Here is a 24,377-nt window from a genome sequence, read left to right as displayed (position 1 = left end):
TCACACAGGTCGATAAAAGTTTGAATACTGACACTGTGTGCACCTCAGAGTTTAGTCCGAGGCCAGGCGTGTTTTTTTTTTTTCCCTCTTTCATAAAAGAAGTCAGTAAAGGTAAATGATAAACTATGACACTAACACTCTACATCCGTGTGTATAATCAGAGTGCTTCATGTCCACATCACGCGGACAGCATGACTACACCGTAACTAACATCAGACAGATTTATAAGGCTGAAGTCCGCTGATGCTGTTTTCTGGAATCGGGATAAAGCCTGAAGGACTATAAAGGCCGGAGCCGAGCTGAGCAGGTAGAAGGTGCCAGCTCGGTCACTGATTAACTTCTGAGAAGCTGCAGTCAGCTGAGAAATGAGCTGACCTGCGGTTCTGTTCTGGTTGTCCATCATCCAACAAATCAGACATCAACAGACATTTTTCATGGAAGTAAATAATGAGTGTAACATGTTAGAGCTTTCAATAGAAAAGCTACAGCCAAGACTCAGCGGAGGTGTAGTTGGTAAATTTGGAGAGCATTAATGTGAAAAGAGCAGGATGGACCAGCAGTCGGTTCTGGTCGGGCGGGGCAGGATGGGGTCTGGGCCTGTTGGAGTCCGACAGGTTCTCCAACAGCAATAAAGGTGAAAACCTTTAAAAAAATCTGAAAAGGGTGATGGCTGATGGACACGTCCCAGTTTGGTCTGATGTTTGAAATCCAAATGAAGCACATTTGAAGCAGGCCGGACGCAGAACGCTGGTCGACACCCTGAAAACACTTTGCTCTCATTTGTTAAAAAATAAAAACATGAAGACATTGATTTTATTTGGGAAAGTAAAATCAAACTGATCGTCCGGCCCAGATGAGGTGTGATCAGCTGTTTTTCTTTCAGTAACTGATTTCTCTGTTTGAGGTGTTTCCTTCAACTTCAGCTTTCCTCCCCCGAGAAATAAATGTACAAATAATTTCCTTAGTTCTGTTTTGAGCCGGAGACAGAAGAGGCTCACTGGAATCACAGATTTTTTGTTTTTTGTGTGTTTCTGGCACATTCGTAACATGAGCAGAGAGAAATGATCACATGTGGACTGAAGAAAACCAATAACTGTGCCATCATGCAGCAGTTTAACCTGTACATAGCTGAGCGCTTCACATCTCTGGCTTCACTTTTCTTTGTGTGTTTTGTTTTTTGTTTGTGGTTGTTCTACGATGTGACCATGTGACATCTGGACTGGAGCAAACTACAATGTGACGCCGCTGACTGTCAGGAGCAGCTTTGGTCTTTGAGACGGAAAACACAGATGCAGATTTTTTTTAATTATTGTTATTTTATTTTTTTTACAAACTTGAGCATCCCTGAACTGTGAATGTGTGCATGTGTGGAGTAATGAAACGTACCGCCCACAAATCCAGACCGATGTGAAGGTGACTCTTTCCAAAGCTTCGGTACCTCACACCTGGATGGTACCGCTTTCGAAGGGATATCTCATTTTTGGCGGTTTAAAATGGCCGCAAGTTCTGCACGTGTTCTTCCGTTTGGCCGGCATTAACACGGACGCTCAGCTGTGGCGTTTTGTCTTTTTTATTTTGTCCTCCTGGAGCGTCACACTTCATATCGGCCCGTCGCTCTCCTCCGCTCTGTCATCTCCTTCCTGTTTGCTCATTTTCATAGTGCCATTGTTTTTATTTCCTCGGGGGTTACTTTTTTTTGTGTGCTTTTTTTTTTTTTTTTTTTTGTAAGAATGGACCCCCCAACACTTGTGGCTGTTTTTTTTTTTTTTTTTTTGAACGCTCACCAACTGACTGGAACAGACTGGATCCTTCTCAGCTCACTGTGGTTTAACTCATTAACACTTGTACCGTGCTACGCTAACAGCTGTGGACAATCGATGACTCCACCGTGTTGGAGTTTGGACAGATAATTTTGCCTAACGACACCTTTAACAGATGTGGAATGGAGTTTGTGTTCACGAGGGCTTTTCAGTTTTATTCTGATTAATTTCTTCTTTTTTTCAGGGGTCAGGTTCTTCTCTTCCACTGAGACTGGAATCAAGCGTACATGTCAGCTATAGATAATTTAAGTTACTCTTGTGTCATGATGTAAAACTGTCTAATTTGGAGAAAAAAATGTAGCTTACTGAAAAATAAAGATTTAGGCACTGTTGAGGGTTTACTGTCATTTCTCTTGTTTATTTCTGACACCAGTTTTAAGAACAGTTTTAGTGAAGAACGCTGAAAGGACAGAGAACAAATGTCAAATCTTCTTCTGCTCTGATCACAAACTCTGGACTTTGTGGTGTCTCAGGAGGAAAAGCGTCTCAGTTGTATTCTCATTTTAGTCACATTCATCAACTTTAAGTCAGATCACAGAAAGAGACAAGAAAACATTTGATTCATTCTTTAGTAAAAACTATTTAGCAGATTCTGATGTTTACATGTTGAATCAGTAAAGTCTGTTCACACTCTGCTTCAGTGATTTCATAAAGTTCATCCACAATCAGTTTGTTTCATTTAAATCTCAGAGATGGAAAAGAAAATCATCTCCTCATTGATTGTTCCCATAACGTGAAAATATTTTATAGAATTTTATTCATCTTCATATATCATGTAGAGATGAATTGTAAGTTGATTTAAAGAACATAATTTGTTCAGACAAACATCAGTGTCAATGTAATGACAGAGTTCTTTGACGCAGTGAGAAGAAATATCTGATAGTTGACGGTTTGTTGAGCAGAGAGAAGTTTATAGTTCTGTGTGGAGAAATGTCAGTTTAGGTGAAGAACAATCATTATGAGCAGTGATCTCCTCCACGGCTCCACCTGAAGAAACTCAAACATCAACACAACAGCAAATGACAACAGGTCAAAGGTCAAAGGACCGCCCATAACGTTTGATTGACAGGAGATCTCTGCAGTGAAGAGACACATCAACAAACATGGAGACAAAAACTGAACAACTAAAATACTCATTTTAACCAACTGCACCTTCAAACACCTTCAATTATTTCAGTTCACAGAACTCAGCTGTGTCTCCAGGAGACCAGTAAAGTCCAAGTCCAGCATGCAGAGGCTGAATGAATGTGGTCTGGACTCTGTGGAGGAGAGTCATGGTTTCAGAGACGCTGTAGAAGGACAGAATACCTGCTCTGTGATCCAGGTACACTCCGACTCTGGAGGACGGAGGACCTGAGACTGCAGTCTGGATGTTGTTGGACCAGAATTTGAAACTGTTTTGGTCACAGTCTAAAGACCAAGATTTCTTATTGTATCCAAAGAGACATTCATTCGAGCTCCCTGCTCTGCTGATATTCTTGTATGTGACTGCTACAGAAACTCCTCCTCTCCTCTCCACCTCCCAGTAACAACGTCCAGTCAGACTCTCTCTGCTCAGGACCTGATACCAGCCGATGAATCTGTCTGGATGATCAGAATAACACTGAACTTTACTCATTTGTGTAACTTTTCTGTTTCCTTCAGATAATAACAGATATCTGTATGCTGTGTTTGGATCCAGAGTGATTTCCTGTGAATATCTTAAGAACTCAGTTCTGGTCTTTGGTTCTGGTTCTGACAGTAAAACATCCACTTCAGTCACTGTCAGTGAGACGTCTGTCCATTTCTGTGTCAGAACGTCCTGTAGCTGATCTCTGAGCTCTGACACAGCTGCTGTCACATCCTCAAAGTATCTCAGAGGACGGATGTTGATGCTGGATGAGTCTGTAGCTTCACTGAGAGCTGACACTGAGGGGTAGTTGTGTAGAAACTGGGTGTGATCCTCTGTGTGTGAGAGCAGCTTCAGCTCAGCGTCTTTCCTCTTCAGCTCAGTGATCTCCTGCTCCAGCTTCTCCTGAAGCTCTTTGACTCGACTCACTTCAGTTTCCTGCTGGGATCTGATCTGCTGCTTCACATCAGACCTTCTTCTCTCCATGAGACGGATCAGCTGAGTGAAGATCTTCTCAGTGTCCTCCACTGCTTTATCAGCAGAGCCGTTGATGGCCTCCACCTCCTGTTGAAGCAGCTTCACATCTTTGTCTCTGTCCTGGTTTCTCTGCTGGATTTGTTGTCGACTCAGCTCCAGCTCTCTCTGCCTCTCAGTCCTTTCTGCTGCAGCTGAGACTGTGTCGTGGCCTTTATGTTCCTCCACAGAGCAGAGATAACAGATACACTGCTGATCAGTACGGCAGAACATCTTCATCACCTCATCATGACGAGAGCAGATGTTCTCCTGGAGCTTCTCAGAGGGCTCCACCAGCTTGTGTTTCTTCAGTGGAGCTACATCATAATGAGGCTGCAGGTGTTTGTCACAGTAAGAGGCCAAACAAACCAGACAGGACTTGACAGCTTTCAGTTTTCTCCCGGTGCAGAAATCACAGGCCACATCTTCAGGTCCAGCATAGCAGTGATCAGCAGGAGCAGCTTGGAGTCCAGTCTTCTTCAGCTGCTCCACTAAAACTGCTAACATGGTGTTTTTCATTAGAACAGGCCTCGGTATGAAGGCCTTCCTACACTGAGGGCAGCTGTAGATTTTCTTCTCATCCTCTCCATCCCAGTGGAATTTAATACAGTTCATACAGTAGCTGTGTCCACAGGTAGTCGTCACCGGATCCTTCAGTAGATCCAGACAGATGGAACAGGAGAGTTTCTGTCGATCCAGCTGATTTCCCTGCTGCGCCATTTCAGCTCCTGAGAGTTTCTGTCCAACAGTTTCACTTTCTCTGAACAGAAATAATCTCTGAGTTATGAGGGGAAACAGGTTTCTGCTCCTTCTGCTGTTGGTCAGTCGCTGCAGTCAGACTGATGTCTCCTGCAGGTAACAACACCTTTATAACCGTCCTCATATTTTCAGATCTGTGAAGGGGAGGGAACACAGAAACATCATAACAGGGAGGAGCTCAAAGAGATAGTTGTTCAGGTTTTACAGCACTACAGTAACATTTGTGAGAGATGTGTGTTTTTTAATCTTCCATTCAGAATTATGATGTAAATATAATATTGGCCAAAAGTCATTTTTATCATAATGTGTTAATTATTTAATTATTTTAGATTCACTGGACAACAGACAGAGCTAGGCTAGCTGTTTATGCTAAGGTGGCGCATTATGTGAGGAAAGAAGATAAGTGTTCATGTTTTGATAAGAGTGAAGTTTGTGTTTTGTGTGTGTGTGTCAAAATGCTCATTTCAATGATTTCACCTGCCTGAAATTGGACGCTGTTTCTGTTTTTGGGGACAACAGCGCGCAGAGAGACATCACGTGACTTCTCGCGTGAGAAAGTGAGATTCTCGGCGCTCCGAGTACGAGACAGGGCGTAAAACGTCATACTCGGATAGCCACGCCTACCGGAAGAAAAACAATGAGCGGCAGAATTTAAGAACTGTCCAGTAGTTATCTTTAAACTTTATTTCAACATGTCAGATGATTTTTAACACTCCAGCTGTACCGGAGACACAACGGTACAAAGACAAACTCCCATCTGGAGGTCTTTATCATTGTTCCTTCTTTTTTAATGAGAAATGATCCAGCTGAACATCGATATTTACAGCTACCTGATGGAGTCCCCGGTAAGATCATCATTTAACCGGAGACAGATCAAAAGTTAGGCTGCATCATCATTTAAAGCAGCTTTTACAACCCAAACTTTATGGGGTTAAAACACAGTTGGGTGGATGTACGTTAGCTTCGGTTAGCTTTAGCTGCTACAGTTAGCCTCGGTTAGTTTTAGCTGCTACAATTAGCTCGGCCAATTCTGCAACTTTAACTTGGACTTAAAAATAATTAATGTGCATAGCTTTATTATCTTTTTATCAAGTTTATAACATGTAATATTGCATTCCTTATGTTGCAAAACATCCTAATCAAAGCTTGGAATGAGAAGAGCATCCAGTGAGGGCTAACAGCTTGTTATTTATCTTCCTTTTTGTTTGGAATATACACAACAATGAGAAATGACAGCTCTCTGGATGCCCAGACATTCTTTGTATTGAATTTTATTAAACTTAATACATCATGGAGAGATGATTTGTAAGTTGATGAACAACAACATAACTCGTTCAGGCAAACAGTGTCAGTATCATAACAGAGTTCTTTGACACAGTGAGAAGAAAATATCTGGTAAATGTTGAAAACAGGAAATGACAAGAGGTCAAAGGACCGCCCATAATGTTTGATTGACAGGAGATCTCTGCAGTGAAGGGACACAACAACAACAAACATGGAGACAAAATAAACTAAACAGTTAAAATACTAATTTTAACCAACTCCACCTTAAAACACCTTAAATTATTTTAGTTTACAGAATGCAGCTGTGTCTCCAGGAGAACAAAGTCCAAGTCCAGCATGTAGAGGCTGAGTGAATGTGGTCTGGACTCTGTGGAGGAGAGTCATGGTTTCAGAGACGCTGTAGAAGGACAGAATACCTGCTCTGTGATCCAGGTACACTCCGACTCTGGAGGACGGAGGACCTGAGACTGGAGTCTTGATGTTGTTGAACCAGAAATTAAAATACTTCTTGTGACAAAATAAAGCCCAAGATTTGTAATTGCCTCCAAACAAACATTCATCAGACCTCCCTGCTCTGCTGATATTCTTGTATGTGACTGCTATAAAAACTCTCTCTCCTCTCCTCTCCACCTCCCAGTAACAACGTCCAGTCAGACTCTCTCTGCTCAGGACCTGACACGAGCCAGTGAATCTGTCTGGATGATCAGGATAAGACTGATATGCACTCATTCGTGTAGATTTTCTGTTTCCTTCAGATAATAACAGCCAGGCATTTACTGTGTTTGGATCCAGAGTGATTTCCTGTGAATATCTTAAGAACTCAGTTCTGGTCTTTGGTTCTGGTTCTGACAGTGAAACATCCACTTCAGTCACTGTCAGTGAGACGTTTGTCCATTCCTGTCTCAGAACGTCCTGTAGCTGATCTCTGAGCTCTGACACAGCTGCTGTCACATCCTCAAAGTATCTCAGAGGACGGATGTTGATGCTGGATGAGTCTGTAGCTTCACTGAGAGCTGACACTGAGGGGTAGTTGTGTAGAAACTGGGTGTGATCCTCTGTGTGTGAGAGCAGCTTCAGCTCAGCGTCTTTCCTCTTCAGCTCAGTGATCTCCTGCTCCAGCTTCTCCTGAAGCTCTTTGACTCGACTCACTTCAGTTTCCTGCTGGGATCTGATCTGCTGCTTCACATCAGACCTTCTTCTCTCCATGAGACGGATCAGCTGAGTGAAGATCTTCTCAGTGTCCTCCACTGCTTTATCAGCAGAGCCGTTGATGGCCTCCACCTCCTGTTGAAGCAGCTTCACATCTTCGTCTCTGTCCTGGATTCTCTGCTGGATTTGTTGTCGACTCAGCTCCAGCTCTCTCTGCCTCTCAGTCCTTTCTGCTGCAGCTGAGACTGTGTCGTGGCCTTTATGTTCATCCACAGAGCAGAGAAAACAGATACACTGCTGATCAGTACGGCAGAACATCTTCATCACCTCATCATGACGAGAGCAGTTGTTCTCCTGGAGCTTCTCAGAGGGCTCCACCAGCTTGTGTTTCTTGAATTTATCTGATTCATAATGAGGCTGCAGGTGTTTGTCACAGTAAGAGGCCAAACAAACTGAACAGGACTTGACAGCTTTCCGTTTTCTCCCGGTGCAGAAATCACAGGCCACATCTTCAGGTCCAGCATAGCAGTGATCAGCAGGAGCAGCTTGGAGTCCAAACTTCTTCAGTTCCTCCAATAAATCTGCTAACATGGTGTTTTTCTTTAGAACAGGCCTCGGTATGAAGGCCTTCCTACACTGAGGGCAGCTGTAGATTTTCTTCCTTTCCTCTCTGTCCCAGTGGAATTTAATACAGTTCATACAGTAGCTGTGTCCACAGGGAATAGTCACCGGATCCTTCAGTAGATCCAGACAGATGGAACAGGAGAGTTTCTGTCGATCCAGCTGATTTCTCTGCTGCGCCATTTCACCTCCTGAGAGTTTCTGTCCAACAGTTTCACTGTCTCTGAACAGAAATGATCTCTGAGCTCTGGGGGGAAAGAGATCTTTGCTCCTTCTGCTGCTGTTCACTCGCTGCAGTGAGTCAGACTGATGTCTCCTGCAGGTAACAACAACTTTATAACCGTCCTCATATTTTCAGATCTGTGAAGGGGAGGGAACACAGAAACATCATAACAGGGAGGAGCTCAAAGAGATAGTTGTTCAGGTTTTACAGCAATACAGTAACATTTGTGAGAGATGTGTGTTTTTTAATCTTCCATTCAGAATTATGATGCAGCTGAAAGACAAGAGTTTCACTTGAAGCTTGCAGCAAGTCACATTATTTTCTAAAATGCAATTAGGTCCATGGAGTTTTGCACTTTGTCTGGTTGTCCTGTTTCCCTCAGCTGGCGTCTGGAGTCCTCCCAAGCATGTTGGTTTGCTGCTCAGGGTGCAGCCCCAGTTGACGAGGACCCAGGAAATCTAAAATTCATTCCAATAGGATAGATTCTGATAACACAAGTTCTATCATCTTGTATGATAAAACCTTCTCACCTTTAGTATAATATCTTAGATAAAGTTCTAAAAGGTCAGGATATCTACGACGGCAAGATTAAAAAGGACTTTGGCCTAATTCACAAAGACGCCCCCCTGATGAATATAATAATACAGTCACACAGAAATGAAGTTAATATGTAGTAGTCTGCTGTGACGCTGTTGCTGGCCAAGTGTGAGCTTTTCATGAGAACAATGCGTTTAGCTGCATTATATAGAAAGAAGAAAAAAGAAAATCAGAGCTTCATCTTCAGCTGTCAGCTGCCTCTGATGACGGTGAAGAGCCACACGGTGGCAGAGTCTTCACACCGGTCAGCTCAGTGATGAACGGAAGAAAAGAGCTCACAAAGAGGAATGAAAACTAGTTTGATAGAGGAGGAGTTGATATCCTCCTGACGTCAGCCCCACATACACACTGAACAGAACCATGGTAATCATAATAAAAGGAGTTTAAAATCGCTAACTCACACAGATTTGGAGATGTAATATTGGCCAAAAGTCATTTTTAACATAATGTGTTAATTATTTAATTATTATTTTAGTTTCACTGGACAACAGACAGAGCTAGGCTAGCTGTTTATGCTAAGCTACACCGTCCAGTGAAGCCGTGTTCCCGGGGAGTTGGACTGTACCAAGAGCCTAGAGTCCCGGGGGGGTTCTGACCACTTAAGTTTAGTTATCTCTTCTGTGTTGTAAATTTAAAACGTGTGTAGATCGGCTCTGGTTTATCGGGGGAAGCAGAGGAACTGCAGTGTGGTTGGGTTAAGTCCTGGAGGGGGGATTTGGTTGTTGGTGCCCCTCTTCGTTACCAGAAGTGGAAGTTTTGTCAGCTTTGTCACGTGACTCACGCTGACCCCTGGAGGTCTTAAAAAAAAAAACGGGTCCAAGATGGCGGCCAACACGCGAAGCGCCGGAGAACAGCAAAGAAAACCTGTCAGTTTCCAAACGGTTTCATCCCATGAACATTGAGGTCATCTCTCCCTCAAGTAGAAAACACAAGATATAAGATCAAACTGCGAGCTTTGGTCAGCCGCTAAAAGCAGCGAAGTCCCTGCCAGACCTCCAATTCGGCCATGTTTCCATTCACCCTGTGGAGAGTCCCTCCTGCTACGCTGCCGCCAGGAGGAGAGCAGAAACCGCCCGGACAGTTATCAGTGTCTTCAGCCTGGATGGGCCAACAATGCTGCCGTTCAGCAGGTGGCAGCAGTGACACGGTCCCTGACAACATAAATCTAATCCCAGGTGTGTGTAGACCACTCCTCCGGTTTAAATGTCCCGCAGAAGGAGGGATTGGTGCATTCAGCCCTGCAGCTGTACGGCAGGTTTGGAGGAAGTGTGTTTTCTTTCTCAGACGGGATTCTGTAAACGTACAACTCAGGCTGGTCTCCTCGTCGATTCGTCGTCAATAGCACAGCAACTATCCGGCATTTTGGTGAAGTTCAGCCAAAACTAGTAAAGGTATGACAGGCGGGGGGGCGTTCCCTCAACGGCGTGACGTCGCTGGAAACTGGGCGGGGCTTATATTTCCACAAATGAACGTGTCGCAGCAGACTGTCCTAGATATGAGAGCAGAGTCAGTCTGAAGTCTCTCCATCGCAGAAATCCTTCTTTTACACTTCTGTTGTTTGACATCTGCCCTCCTGGTTGACTGCGAAAGGCCTCAAGCTGTTTACGGAAGAATCTGAACCTTTTTACTGAAAGATTTACCTTTTAATTCATGTGCAGATAGAGATAGATGGATGAACAGATCATTTTGCCTAACGACACCTTTAACAGATGTGGAATGGAGTTTGTGTTCACGAGGGCTTTTCAGTTTTATTCTGATTAATTTCTTCTTTTTTTCAGGGGTCAGGTTCTTCTCTTCCACTGAGACTGGAATCAAGCGTACATGTCAGCTATAGATAATTTAAGTTACTCTTGTGTCATGATGTAAAACTGTCTAATTTGGAGAAAAAAATGTCGCTTACTGAAAAATAAAGATTTAGGCACTGTTGAGGGTTTACTGTCATTTCTCTTGTTTATTTCTGACACCAGTTTTAAGAACAGTTTTAGTGAAGAACGCTGAAAGGACAGAGAACAAATGTCAAATCTTCTCTGCTCTGATCACAAACTCTGGACTTTGTGGTGTCTCAGGAGGAAAAGCGTCTCAGTTGTATTCTCATTTTAGTCACATTCATCAACTTTAAGTCAGATCACAGAAAGAGACAAGAAAACATTTGATTCATTCTTTAGTAAAAACTATTTAGCAGATTCTGATGTTTACATGTTGAATCAGTAAAGTCTGTTCACACTCTGCTTCAGTGATTTCATAAAGTTCATCCACAATCAGTTTTTCATTTAAATCTCAGAGATGGAAAAGAAAATCATCTCCTCATTGATTGTTCCCATAATGTGAAAATATTTTACAGAATTTTATTCATCTTCATATATCATGTAGAGATGATTTGTAAATTGATTTGAAGAACAACAACATAATTTGTTCAAACATCAGTGTCAATGTAATGACAGAGTTCTTTGACGCAGTGAGAAGAAATATCTGATAGTTGACGGTTTGTTGAGCAGAGAGAAGTTTATAGTTCTGTGTGGAGAAACGTCAGTTTAGGTGAAGAACAATCATTATGAGCAGTGATCTCCTCCACGGCTCCACCTGAAAGAACTCAAACATCAACACAACAGGAAATGACAACAGGTCAAAAGTCAAAGGACCGCCCATAACGTTTGATTGACAGGAGATCTCTGCAGTGAAGAGACACAACATCAACAAACATGGAGACAAAAACTGAACAACTAAAATACTCATTTTAACCAACTGCACCTGAAAACACCTTCAATTATTTCAATTTACCGAACTCAGCTGTGTCTCCAGTCTCATGAACACCAAGTCCAGCATGCAGAGGCTGAGTGAATGTGGTCTGGACTCTGTGGAGGAGAGTCATGGTTTCAGAGACGCTGTAGAAGGACAGAATACCTGCTCTGTGATCCAGGTACACTCCGACTCTGGGGGATGGAGGACCTGAGACTGGAGTCTCAGTGTTGTTGGACCAGAATGTAAAACTGTTTTGGTCACAGTCTAAAGACCAAGATTTGTTATTGAATCCAAATGCAGATTCATTATTCTGCCCTACTCTCCTGATATTCTTGTATGCAACAGCTATAAAAACTCTCTCTCCTCTCCTCTCAACCTCCCAGTACCAACGTCCAGTCAGACGCTCTCTGCTCAGGACCTGACACGAGCCAGTGAATCTGTCTGGATGATCAGAATAAGACTGATCTTCACTCATTCGTGTAACTTTTCTGTTTCCTTTAGATAATAACAGCCAGGCATTGACTGTGTTTGGATCCAGAGTGATATCCTGTGAATATCTTAAGAACTCAGTTCTGGTCTTTGGTTCTGGTTCTGGTTCTGACAGTAAAACATCCACTTTAGTCACTGTCAGTGAGACGTTTGTCCATTTCTGTCTCAGAACGTCCTGTAGCTGATCTCTGAGCTCTGACACAGCTGCTGTCACATCCTCAAAGTATCTCAGAGGACGGATGTTGATGCTGGATGAGTCTGTAGCTTCACTGAGAGCTGACACTGAGGGGTAGTTGTGTAGAAACTGGGTGTGATCCTCTGTGTGTGAGAGCAGCTTCAGCTCAGCGTCTTTCCTCTTCAGCTCAGTGATCTCCTGCTCCAGCTTCTCCTGAAGCTCTTTGACTCGACTCACTTCAGTTTCCTGCTGGGATCTGATCTGCTGCTTCACATCAGACCTTCTTCTCTCCATGAGACGGATCAGCTGAGTGAAGATCTTCTCAGTGTCCTCCACTGCTTTATCAGCAGAGCCGTTGATGGCCTCCACCTCCTGTTGAAGCAGCTTCACATCTTTGTCTCTGTCCTGGATTCTCTGCTGGATTTGTTGTCGACTCAGCTCCAGCTCTCTCTGCCTCTCAGTCCTTTCTGCTGCAGCTGAGACTGTGTCGTGGCCTTTATGTTCATCCAGAGAGCAGAGATAACAGATACACTGCTGATCAGTACAGCAGAACATCTTCATCACCTCATCATGACGAGAGCAGATGTTCTCCTGGAGCTTCTCAGAGGGCTCCACCAGCTTGTGTTTCTTCAGTGGAGCTACATCATAATGAGGCTGCAGGTGTTTGTCACAGTAAGAGGCCAAACAAACCAAACAGGACTTGACAGCTTTCAGTTTTCTCTCGGTGCAGAAATCACAGGCCACATCTTCAGGCCCAGCATAGCAGTGATCAGCAGGAGCAGCTTGGAGTCCAAACTTCTTCAGTTCTTCCACTAAATCTGCTAACATGGTGTTCTTCATTAGAACAGGCCTCGGTATGAAGGCCTTCCTACACTGAGGGCAGCTGTAGATTTTCTTCTCATCCTCTCCGTCCCAGTGGGATTTAATACAGTTCATACAGTAGCTGTGTCCACAGGTAGTTGTCACCGGATCCTTCAGTAGATCCAGACAGATGGAACAGCAGAATTTCTCTTGATCCAGCTGATTTCCCTGCTGCGCCATTTCACCTCCTGAGAGTTTCTGTCCAACAGTTTCACTTTCTCTGAACAGAAATAATCTCTGAGTTATGAGGGGAAACAGGTTTCTGCTCCTTCTGCTGTTGGTCAGTCGCTGCAGTCAGACTGATGTCTCCTGCAGGTAACAACAACTTTATAACCGTCCTCATATTTTCAGATCTGTGAAGGGGAGGGAACACAGAAACATCATAACAGGGAGGAGCTCAAAGAGATAGTTGTTCAGGTTTTACAGCAATACAGTAACATTTGTGAGAGATGTGTGTTTTTTAATCTTCCATTCAGAATTATGATGTAAATATAATATTGGCCAAAAGTCATTTTTATCATAATGTGTTAATTATTTAATTATTTTAGATTCACTGGACAACAGACAGAGCTAGGCTAGCTGTTAATGCTAATGTGGCGCATTATATGAGGAAAGAAGATAAGTGTTCATGTTTTGATAAGAGTGAAGTTTGTTTTTTGTTTGTGTGTGTGTCAAAATGCTCATTTCAATGATTTCACCTGCCTGAAATTGGACGCTGTTTCTGTTTTTGGGGACAACAGCGCGCAGAGACATCACGTGACTTCTCGCGTGAGAAAGTGAGATTCTCGGCGCTCCGAGTACGAGACAGGGCGTAAAACGTCATACTCGGATAGCCACGCCTACCGGAAGAAAAACAATGAGCGGCAGAATTTAAGAACTGTCCAGTAGTTATCTTTAAACTTTATTTCAACATGTCAGATGATTTTTAACACTCCAGCTGTACCGGAGACACAACGGTACAAAGACAAACTCCCATCTGGAGGTCTTTATCATTGTTCCTTCTTTTTTAATGAGAAATGATCCAGCTGAACATCGATATTTACAGCTACCTGATGGAGTCCCCGGTAAGATCATCATTTAACCGGAGACAGATCAAAAGTTAGGCTGCATCATCATTTAAAGCAGCTTTTACAACCCAAACTTTATGGGGTTAAAACACAGTTGGGTGGATGTACGTTAGCTTCGGTTAGCTTTAGCTGCTACAGTTAGCCTCGGTTAGTTTTAGCTGCTACAATTAGCTTGGCCAATTCTGCAACTTTAACTTGGACTTAAAAATAATTAATGTGCATAGCTTTATTATCTTTTTATCAAGTTTATAACATGTAATATTGCATTCCTTATGTTGCAAAACATCCTAATCAAAGCTTGGAATGAGAAGAGCATCCAGTGAGGGCTAACAGCTTGTTATTTATCTTCCTTTTTGTTTGGAATATACACAACAATGAGAAATGACAGCTCTCTGGATGCCCAGACATTCTTTGTATTGAATTTTATTAAACTTAATACATCATGGAGAGATGATTTGTAAGTTGATGAACAACAACATAACTCGTTCAGGCAAACAGTGTCAATATCATAACAGAGTTCTTTGACACAGTGAGAAGAAAATATCTGATAAATGTTGAAAACAGGAAATGACAAGAGGTCAAAGGACCGCCCATAATGTTTGATTGACAGGAGATCTCTGCAGTGAAGGGACACAACAACAACAAACATGGAGACAAAATAAACTAAACAGTTAAAATACTAATTTTAACCAACTGCACATTAAAACACCTTAAATTATTTTAGTTTACAGAATGCAGCTGTGTCTCCAGGAGAACAAAGTCCAAGTCCAGCATGCAGAGGCTGAGTGAATGTGGTCTGGACTCTGTGGAGGAGAGTCATGGTTTCAGAGACGCTGTAGAAGGACAGAATACCTGCTCTGTGATCCAGGTACACTCCGACTCTGGAGGACGGAGGACCTGAGACTGGAGTCTTGATGTTGTTGAACCAGAAATTAAAATACTTCTTGTGACAAAATAAAGCCCAAGATTTGTAATTATGTCCAAATCCAGATTCTTTACTGTTCCCTGTTCTGCTGATATTCTTGTATGCAACAGCTATAAAAACTCTTCCTCTCCACTCCACCTCCCAGTAACAACGTCCAGTCAGACGCTCTCTGCTCAGGACCTGAGGCCAGAAAGTGAATCTGTCTGGATGATCAGAATAACACTGCTTTTCTCTCATTACTGTAGCATTTCTGTTTCCTTCAAATAATAACAGCTCTCTGTGTGCTGTGTTTGGATCCAGAGTGATTTCCTGTGAATATCTTAAGAACTCAGTTCTGGTCTTTGGTGGTTGTGGCAGCAAAACATCCACTTCAGTCACTGTCAGTGAGACGTTTGTCCCTTTCTGTGTCAGAACGTCCTGTAGCTGATCTCTGAGCTCTGACACAGCTGCTGTCACATCCTCAAAGTATCTCAGAGGACGGATGTTGATGCTGGATGAGTCTGTAGCTTCACTGAGAGCTGACACTGAGGGGTAGTTGTGTAGAAACTGGGTGTGATCCTCTGTGTGTGAGAGCAGCTTCAGCTCAGCGTCTTTCCTCTTCAGCTCAGTGATCTCCTGCTCCAGCTTCTCCTGAAGCTCTTTGACTCGACTCACTTCAGTTTCCTGCTGGGATCTGATCTGCTGCTTCACATCAGACCTTCTTCTCTCCATGAGACGGATCAGCTGAGTGAAGATCTTCTCAGTGTCCTCCACTGCTTTATCAGCAGAGCCGTTGATGGCCTCCACCTCCTGTTGAAGCAGCTTCACATCTTTGTCTCTGTCCTGGATTCTCTGCTGGATTTGTTGTCGACTCAGCTCCAGCTCTCTCTGCCTCTCAGTCCTTTCTGCTGCAGCTGAGACTGTGTCGTGGCCTTTATGTTCATCCACAGAGCAGAGATAACAGATACACTGCTGATCAGTACGGCAGAACATCTTCATCACCTCATCATGACGAGAGCAGATGTTCTCCTGGAGCTTCTCAGAGGGCTCCACCAGCTTGTGTTTCTTCAGTGGAGCTACATCATAATGAGGCTGCAGGTGTTTTTCACAGTAAGAGGCCAAACAAACCAAACAGGACTTGACAGCTTTCAGTTTTCTCTCGGTGCAGAAATCACAGGCCACATCTTCAGGTCCAGCATAGCAGCGATCAGCAGGAGCAGCTTGGAGTCCAGTCTTCTTCAGCTGCTCCACTAAAACTGCTAACATGGTGTTTTTCATTAGAACAGGCCTCGGTATGAAGGCCTTCCTACACTGAGGGCAGCTGTGGATTTTCTTTCGATCTTTTTCATCCCAGTGGGATTTAATACAGTTCATACAGTAGCTGTGTCCACAGGGAATAGTCACCGGATCCTTCAGTAGATCCAGACAGATGGAACAGGAGAGTTTCTGTCGATCCAGCTGATTTCTCTGCTGCGCCATTTCAGCTCCTGAGAGTTTCTGTCCAACAGTTTCACTGTCTCTGAACAGAAATGATCTCTGAGCTCTGGGGGGAAAGAGATCTTTGCTCCTTCTGCTGCTGTTCACTCGCTGCAGTGAGTCAGACTGATGTCTCCTGCAGGTAACAACAACTTTATAACCATCCTCATAATTTCAGATCCGTGAAGGGGAGGGAACACAGAAACATCCTCATAGGGAGGAGATAGTTTTTCAGATTTTACAGCAATACAGTAACATTTGTGAGAGATGTGTGTTTTGTTAATCTTCCATTCAGAATTATGATGCAGCTGAAAAAGAGTTTCACTTGAAGCTTGCAGCAAGTCATATTATTTCTAAAATGGTATTAGGTCCATGGAGTTTTGCACTTTGTCTGGTTGTCCTGTTTCCCTTTGCTGAAGAATTTTTCTGATTCATGAAGACGCCCCCCTGATGAATATAATAATACAGTCACACAGAAATGAAGTTAATATGTAGTAGTCTGCTGTGACGCTGTTGCTGGCCAAGTGTGAGCTTTTCATGAGAACAATGCGTTTAGCTGCATTATATAGAAAGAAGAGAAAAGAAAATCAGAGCTTCATCTTCAGCTGTCAGCTGCCTCTGATGACGGTGAAGAGCCACACGGTGGCAGAGTCTTCACACCGGTCAGCTCAGTGATGAACGGAAGAAAAGAGCTCACAAAGAGGAATGAAAACTAGTTTGATAGAGGAGGAGTTGATATCCTGCTGACGTCAGCCCCACATACACACTGAACAGAACCATGGTAATCATAATAAAAGGAGTTTAAAATCGCTAACTCACACAGATTTGGAGATGTAATATTGGCCAAAAGTCATTTTTAACATAATGTGTTAATTATTTAATTATTATTTTAGTTTCACTGGACAACAGACAGAGCTAGGCTAGCTGTTTATGCTAAGCTAAGCTAACCAGCACACACAGATATGAGAGCAGAGTCAGTCTGAAGTCTCTCCATCGCAGAAATCCTTCTTTTACAGTTCTGTTGTTTGACATCTGAGCTCCTGATTGACTGAGAAAGGCATCAAGATGTTTACTGAAGCATTTAACTTTTAAATTGTGCAGAACAGATAGATAATTAGATAAATATGTCTGTAGCGCCCTCTGGTGGGTATTAATAATTTATAAAACAGCTGCAGATTTATTTTAATTCCTTTTGTCAAACGGGTAAAACCAACAAAGTCCTCCGTTAGATGATGAATAATTTCAGCTGTCACTGATGACCGAACCTACCTGTCTGAATCAAGTTACACAGAATTAACAAGAACCAGACAGGAACAGTGGTGACTGCGCTCCAAAATAAAAGCACAAACATGGTCCCTTCAGGAAAAGTGGAGTAAAATATTGAAGTTTGCCCAAAAATCGTCTTATCCGGATTTTAGTTCTGGTTTAACTGAGCAAAAATGTTTTAATTTGTATAGATTAAATGTAATTTCATGTTCAGATAGTTTTACCCACTCATACTTCATGCTTCCCGAAGATTCCCAAAGTAAATAAACCCAAAAGATGTTTTTCCTCAGACTGAAACTTTGAGTTCTTTTAGAGTGATTTAGGATGTAAACCTAAATTTGGATGTGCACTTTTTCATGGCACAACAAACAGGTAACACATCCAAACAATCATGATTCTAATAGTAAGAGCTGGTCTCTGGCCACACTGTGTATCATGTTTGGTTTTTTAAAACAACCCCACCTACAGCTGAGGGGTCTTTGTCCTTCCTTTGTCTCACACATGTTCATTTCCTGAAATCTTCACTGTTCAATCTTCAAACACCCCACCAACCAGCAGGCATAATAATCTGTCAGTAGAGCAGTTTTTAACACTGATCAGTTTGGTGTGATTCTTAATATCAGCATTTAAATGTCTTTATTTTGAAAAGATGAACGTTTTAAGGCAGCGTGAAGGCAACGCTCTTATTTTGAAAATGGCCGCGGCGGAAGAAGAAGCGCCATGTTTGTGACTTGACCGCGGGCAGCGGGGCCGCGCAGACAGGGACGCTCGGAGCCGCTCAGCCGACTTTGGATAACCTTTTCCGGGGGGGGGGGTCCGAGAAGGAGTCCGGGGGGAGACAAGGGAGCGGACCCGCCCGGGGAAAAGTCGCTTTCTGTCGGAGGAATGGCGGACCGGGACCCGGTGCCGCTGCCTGCGGAGGTGCGGGCCAAACTGGCGGAGCTGGAGCTGGAGTTATCGGAGGGTGAGTACTCTGCTTCCCCGGCGGAGTCCGGCGGCTCTGCCCGGCTCTGCTGCTCCTCTGCGGGGTGTTTGTGTGGCTGCAGCTCGGTCCGGTCTCAGGAGGACCGGTCCAGACTTTGAGCCCGAAAAGTGTTCAACTGCCACAAGTTGAAGTCCGCAGACGGTCCGCTCCACCGGGCCGGGATGTGGGAGCTGGGACCGGGACTGTGACCTACACCTGGACTCGGACCTGGCACAGGACCTGAACTTGGACCTAGACCTAGACCTGGGCCTGGACTTAGACTTGGACCTGGACCTGACCGTGACCTGTAACAGCACCTGGACCAGGACTTAGACTCAGACCTCTGCTAGGACTTCTACCTGGACTTGGACTTGGACCTGGACTTGGACCTGGACTTGGACCTGGACTCGGACCTGGACTCGGACCTGGACTCGGACCTGGAACTGGACTGGACCGTGACCTGTAACAGCTCCTGGACCAGGACTTAGACTCAGACCTCTGCTAGGACTTGGACCTGGACCTGGACCTGGACCGGACCGTGACCTGTAGTGTCCTCATGTAAACTGCTGCTGGATCAGATTAGCCCTCAGGACATCTCGGACCAGGACGGTTCAGATGGGGCACCAAACTACTAAAACTCCACGATTGGCTCTCTTCTGACGTCTTCATCCTCTTTAAACTTTTATTCTAAATCCTGGTTTTGTCCCAGCAGCAGTCCCGAACAGCCCGTTTCAGAAGGCTGAAGACTGTTCGGTTCCTGTTATTAGACGTCAGTCCAGAAAACCAGCATCATAACGGCATGAGGACACTACAGAGCTTTGTTGGTATGAAGTTGTGCGCCTCGCTGTCATTTCTTTGGAAAACCACGTCCAGTGAGCTGCTTCCAGTTTTCACATGACGCTGCAGCCGTGCTGCTGCTTCACGGCTTGAATGATTTCTACCAAATTCTCTCCTCTTTTTTTTTTTTCTTTCCATAACACCAGAGTATATTTGCTGAAATGCGGCCTTGCTATTGATTTCCTCATTAACTCCCCTCCTCCTCCTCCTCCTCCTCCTCTTCCTCAGATTGATATGTCACATTGCTGCAGACTTGCTCTCGGCCTGGAGAGTATCATCATATCACAGTGTCATATTTCAGCTGCCTGCGAGCTCAGTGTTTTCCCTGTTTCTCGTGCAGTGTGGAGGCTTCGCCCGGCTCGGCCATGTATGGAGAAAAAAAGGAAAAGGCAGTGGGGGGGGGGGACTGATTTTTAACAGCTGACTGCAAATGCACACATTGCATTTTAATGTTTCCGCTGCTGCTGCTGCTGCTGCTGCTGCTGCTGCTGCTGCTTTCAGAAGCTGAGAGAGATGCAGTGATGTAAAGGAGGAGGGGGAGGGATGGGAAAAAGGTGACACACTTTTTTTTTTTTTTTTAATGTAAACCACCAGCTTAGAGTTGCTCCAGTGTAAACACGTGTCTGAGGGAAATGGGGTCAGATGCCCCCGCTGCATTATTTACATGCTTAGCTGATGCTGTAAATGCGCGGCTCCTCACGTCTCGCAGACTTTGACCTAATTTTTCGATTTCCATGCATCATCCCATTAATGACTCGATACGACAGTCAGGTGCAGCTTCAGGGACCACGTGTCCTTAGTCCCTCAGATGGGGACGTCTTCATCTGGAGGTGGGACATGTTTGATGGGGGGGGTTCAGCTTCACTTTGACAGTAAAAGAGGACGGTCAAGTTGCTGTGAAAATGATTTGTGGATAAACCTGGCATAGCGGTTACACCTTCCTTGGATAGGCGGTGTCATCCCTGCTATGAATCTTGGGAAAAGTTGGGCTATGAAGTGTCCACTTGTTGAGTCCAGGCTGTCTCGTTCCGGCTCAGCCTTCGTGGTCACTGATGGCTGCGGACACGCCTTATGTTTACAGATAGGTTTGGGAATTCCTACGTTTCGTCAGCATCCAGCAGCTCAGCGACCTGTTGTTGTTCCGCAGTGCATTCTGGGATTTTACTGTGTTGGTCTGCTCTGTAACGTTTGAGGTTGAAGTTCTTTAGTTGACATAAGTTCCCCGTCCATCAGTGTGTGAAAACGCTGCAGATCATCAGGATGAACCTTGAAATGACTCGAGTCTTTGACCAAAACTGACGTTACTGTTTGTATGATCGAGCTGATGAGTCGGCTGACTGACACAGATCAGATTATCTCTGATAATCAGAGGGATTCACTCATAACTCAGTCACTGTTGTTCTGTGTCTGTGTGAATACTGATGGATCCTGCTGAACATCAGTTCTCTGACAGGTGGAGAGACTGCGCTGTACTTTGATTCCCCAGCCCTAAACTGGAAAGTCTTTCCTCGTTCTGGAGGTCTGAAAAGCCCAAGCGGCCTAATCGCTGCTGTCGCCTTCTCTCCGACTGACTGACAGGATGTCCCTGACTAATCTGGCTGCTGGCTGAATATTAAGCTCTGCAGTCCAACCCAGATAACAAGCTGTCCACCTCAACACACTGCAGATTACACACTCAGAAACACACACCGAGCTAACCCCGCCTGACCTGCTCTATCTGCTGAATTCCTGTTGCAAATTTGGATTTCTCTCGATGGTCTACCTCTGCATCCCATTGACCACCTGTCAGCTCAGGGCAATGCTGGCATTTACATTTTTGTCAAGCTGTGATAAATTTCCACTAAAACATAAAAAACAAGCCAGAGGCTGAAGCCTCATCTGTTGGCTGGAAGGTTTTTCCTCCCGTGATGAATGAATTAGATGGAGACGATCAATGGGTCGGACATTGAAAGGGTTTATTTCTTCATCATTATTGATCCATTCTGTGTTGAAATCAGCGCTGGATCATTTATTAAAATCTCTCTAAAGCATCCTGGGTATTAAAGTAAATCTTGTTCAATCAATGAGGGACAGGAGCCAGTTGTGTTTGAGGAAAAATCAAGAGAAAAAGTCACAACATTTGGATTTTTCTGATAAATGGATCTTCCTGGAAATTAAATGAGCGTTCACCACAATAAAAGAACTTCCTGGCAGCACATCACCGTCGTCATTGTAATCACACTAAAAGTTGCTTCGAGGCTGATTGTTTCATTAGCCGAGTGCTGCTGTGAGGGGATGCAGAGCGCTGATGCTCACTGTCACAAATCTTCTGTGGAGAGCGGAGCGAAACGGGCCTGAAGAATGTCTTCTGCTGAACAAACAGGATTTTAGTGCTTTGATTTTTCATTTCGATTGGTGATGTCAGCCGGTTCGAGTGTGCCTGATGTTTCAAACGCTGGATGTCTTTCTTTGCTCCTTCACTCACATCTTGATGATATTCCTCTGTGAGACTTCACCGGTCTGTTATTTTAAAGCTCTCCCTTCTTCCTGAAAGATCTTAGGGCTGAGCAGAAACCTCCTCTCTGCTGTTTCACTTCTGATAATTACAGCTGAGCCCCAGAGCCTGTTTGAGGAAGGGCTCCGGCTCCTGAGTATGATTTATCGGCCCCGTTCTGGCCGACAGACGTTGTGTTTTGCTTGTGAACGTGAATCTTGTCAAACCAAGTTGTCACCTGTTTTCCTGCAGATCTGGGACCAGAGCGGTGCTGGTTTGCTACTGCGGCTTTTTATTTGAGATTTGTGTTCAGAAGAGGGTGGACTTTAAAGCTAAAGATTTTCCAGAAAATACTAAGTAAGAGTTAAACCGACCTGAACCTGTCCTCTAATATGACAGCCATACCTGTCTTTAGTTGCCATGGTTACTGTTACATTTATCAGGATCAGGTTATGTTTAGGGAAAAGATGGAAACTTTGGGTTAAAATAAGTTCTTCCTTCTCATTAAACCATCTGTTGTCATGGTTACAACAACAACAACTCAGAGTAATGGACAATGGAAACACAAACTGTTTTCACAAACAAACACTTGGTTTACGTGTTGGTGCTTCAGGGATCCGCCTCTTTGAGAGTGCAACACTAAAACAACTTTTTCATTTCAGCGAATTTGAGATTTAAAAGGTCAACAACAGGTCGATAGAGAACACCAACATTCATCTGTACTGTTCAGGTAAATGTCTCCTTCTCTGTGATTCTTTAGAAACAGCCTCATTAACTTTTCATTTTCTCCCCCTGAAAACGACGACAAAGATTTTCTCCTAACGGGCTGCATTGAACTGTGGGATTTCTCACTGGGAGGAAAAGGCCAAACTCACCAAGCTTCCTGTTTCACAGTTTAATGTTTTCAGCTACTGACATTTCATCAAATTGCTTAAAAGTTATCAGCTGAAAACTTCTTCATACAGACGTCCTCTTCTTCTTTTTTAATTGCACCTTATTAACTCCACAAATGCAACATCGTCTATGAACTACCCAGATCATTTTAAAGATACACACTCAGGGAAAAATAAAACTTAATATCCACCAAAGACTAGAAACTGGAGACTGAGACCACACACTCATTTTGTTCTTTATTATATCCTGTAGGTAGCTCTTTTTAGTCACCTTTGATTTAGAGAAACCACTTAAACATTAATCATCCATTCAAAGCTGTTGATGCTCAGGTGGACACAGGTGAAACTGTGACGCCAGCTGGGTGTGGTCGGCCTGACCTTCGAACCAGAGCTGATGCTGTAGCATGACAAGGCCAGCTTATGGTTATCTCAACACACACACACACACACACTTGCCTTATCAGTGACTCCGGCTGTGAATGAATACTCAGTGATTGGCTGTGACTCAGAGATATAAACAGAAAGTGTGTCAGTGTGTTTCATCAGCGCTGAGTCCAGATCTCTGCAGGGACTCAGGACCTGGTCTGAGGTTTAAATTTAATCAGATCTATCAGTGTTGATCACACAATCCTCTTCACGTCAACGGCTGCTGGAGATAACAACAAAAAAAAGTCTTTAAGATTATAACCCCAACTTGTAAACATCCATAGAAGAGTTTGAGCAGAGTTTGTCCTACTGTGCTTACCGTAGTTGTGGTCAACATTGTCAACTGCAGCTCTGGCTTCATGTTCCAGGAAATAACACGCTGTAAATATTTTCCATCTTTTCTCCCGTCGTGTTCGTCTGTGTTGCCATCAGGCTGTTATGATTTCATCCATTTTTTTTTCACCCCTTTGTCTTTCTTCTCATAAAGTTGTCGTTTTTCAAAATGTCAACAACATGTGGCTCAAAAAACAGAGAGTCAAAAACACTGTAAACCTTAAAAGCCAAAGAAAGCTACACAGAAAGTTCTAAACATGCTGTGGGGTTGATGTTCTAATTGTTTTTGCTTCATGTTAAATTCTGTCTCCTTTTATTTTTCACTGTAGCGAAGCGAAGAGGCGTTCACAGGGATTTTTGTATTTATATGTCTGGCCCCAGGAAAAAGAAAAAGGATCCTCTGTAATTAATTTCACTTATTGTAGTTCAAACAGGTAAATAAATAATTTCTTTCCTCTCTGCACCTTCTCAGCAGCTGTAGCTCAGTGTAATATTAAAAGATCGCTCTCCCGTCGCTGCAGGATGAAAAGTCGTGTTGCTCTTGAAGCGATTTGGGATAATAAATGTCGGGTAATGTCCTGCAGCCCGTCTGGTCTGTTGTGTTTTCTCCTGCATCACACCACGTCTCACCTTTAGACCAGCAGTTGCCATAGCGATGGGAGTTATTTTCTCTCCTACCTGAGAGATTACGACCTGTGGGGATGGAGAAAGGCTTGTTCTGCTTTAGTGGCACAAAGCCTCTGTCACACAGCAGGGCCATAAATTCATATTTGGTCTCTTTGTTGGCTCCCTGGAGCAACATGAACAGTAATTCAGGACTCCAGACGTGCAGTCACTTGATGTAAATCTAACCGTTGTCCTTGCCTGACTCCCGCTGGAGACATATCAGCTGAAATTGC

General features: G+C 43.8%; 3 protein-coding genes across 5 annotated transcripts in view; 1 reads left to right on the top strand and 2 right to left on the bottom strand.

Moving 5' to 3' along the window:
- Nucleotides 1–1,755: 1,755 nt before the first annotated feature.
- Nucleotides 1,756–8,050, bottom strand: LOC115057698 (E3 ubiquitin/ISG15 ligase TRIM25-like). The gene is made up of 2 exons (XM_029524889.1): nt 6,268–8,050; nt 1,756–4,770 (listed from the first exon to the last, which is right to left on the bottom strand). The coding sequence occupies exons 1-2, from the start codon at nt 7,936–7,938 to the stop codon at nt 2,989–2,991; spliced, it is 3,453 nt and encodes a 1,150-aa protein (XP_029380749.1). The 5' UTR covers nt 7,939–8,050; the 3' UTR covers nt 1,756–2,988.
- A 2,461-nt stretch (nt 8,051–10,511) lies between these two features.
- LOC115057696 (uncharacterized) lies at nt 10,512–16,289 on the bottom strand. The gene is made up of 3 exons (XM_029524888.1): nt 14,634–16,289; nt 11,354–13,127; nt 10,512–11,244 (listed from the first exon to the last, which is right to left on the bottom strand). The coding sequence occupies exons 1-3, from the start codon at nt 16,287–16,289 to the stop codon at nt 11,102–11,104; spliced, it is 3,573 nt and encodes a 1,190-aa protein (XP_029380748.1). The 3' UTR covers nt 10,512–11,101.
- Nucleotides 16,290–18,302: 2,013 nt separating this feature from the next.
- LOC115058015 (disco-interacting protein 2 homolog C) overlaps nt 18,303–24,377 on the top strand; it is a 104,531-nt gene continuing 98,456 nt past the window's right edge. For all 3 annotated transcript variants that reach the window (XM_029525297.1, XM_029525298.1, XM_029525296.1), the window contains exon 1: nt 18,303–18,516. In XM_029525297.1, coding sequence (XP_029381157.1) covers nt 18,438–18,516 — 79 coding nt within the window. In that variant the 5' untranslated portion in view covers nt 18,303–18,437. The remainder of the gene's footprint in view (nt 18,517–24,377) is intronic.

This window comes from Echeneis naucrates, chromosome 17 (genome assembly GCF_900963305.1).
Source record: "Echeneis naucrates chromosome 17, fEcheNa1.1, whole genome shotgun sequence".
Taxonomy (NCBI): domain Eukaryota; kingdom Metazoa; phylum Chordata; class Actinopteri; order Carangiformes; family Echeneidae; genus Echeneis; species Echeneis naucrates.
This window is presented reverse-complemented; position numbering and strand designations above follow the sequence as displayed.

Bases quoted from the DNA above. Each gene is read 5' to 3' on its own strand.
- LOC115057698 (XM_029524889.1), bottom strand. From the start codon at position 7,938: ATGGCGCAGCAGAGAAATCAGCTGGATCGACAGAAACTCTCCTGTTCC. The intron at 4,771-6,267 runs TAATTTAAGGTG...GTCTGACTGCAG, and splicing joins CTGCATTCTGTAAACTAAAA to CGACTGACCAACAGCAGAAG.
- LOC115057696 (XM_029524888.1), bottom strand. From the start codon at position 16,289: ATGGCGCAGCAGAGAAATCAGCTGGATCGACAGAAACTCTCCTGTTCC. The intron at 13,128-14,633 runs AAACTAAAATAA...GTCTGACTGCAG, and splicing joins GAGACACAGCTGCATTCTGT to CGACTGACCAACAGCAGAAG. The intron at 11,245-11,353 runs GTAAATTGAAAT...TCTTCACTGCAG, and splicing joins TGGAGACACAGCTGAGTTCG to AGATCTCCTGTCAATCAAAC.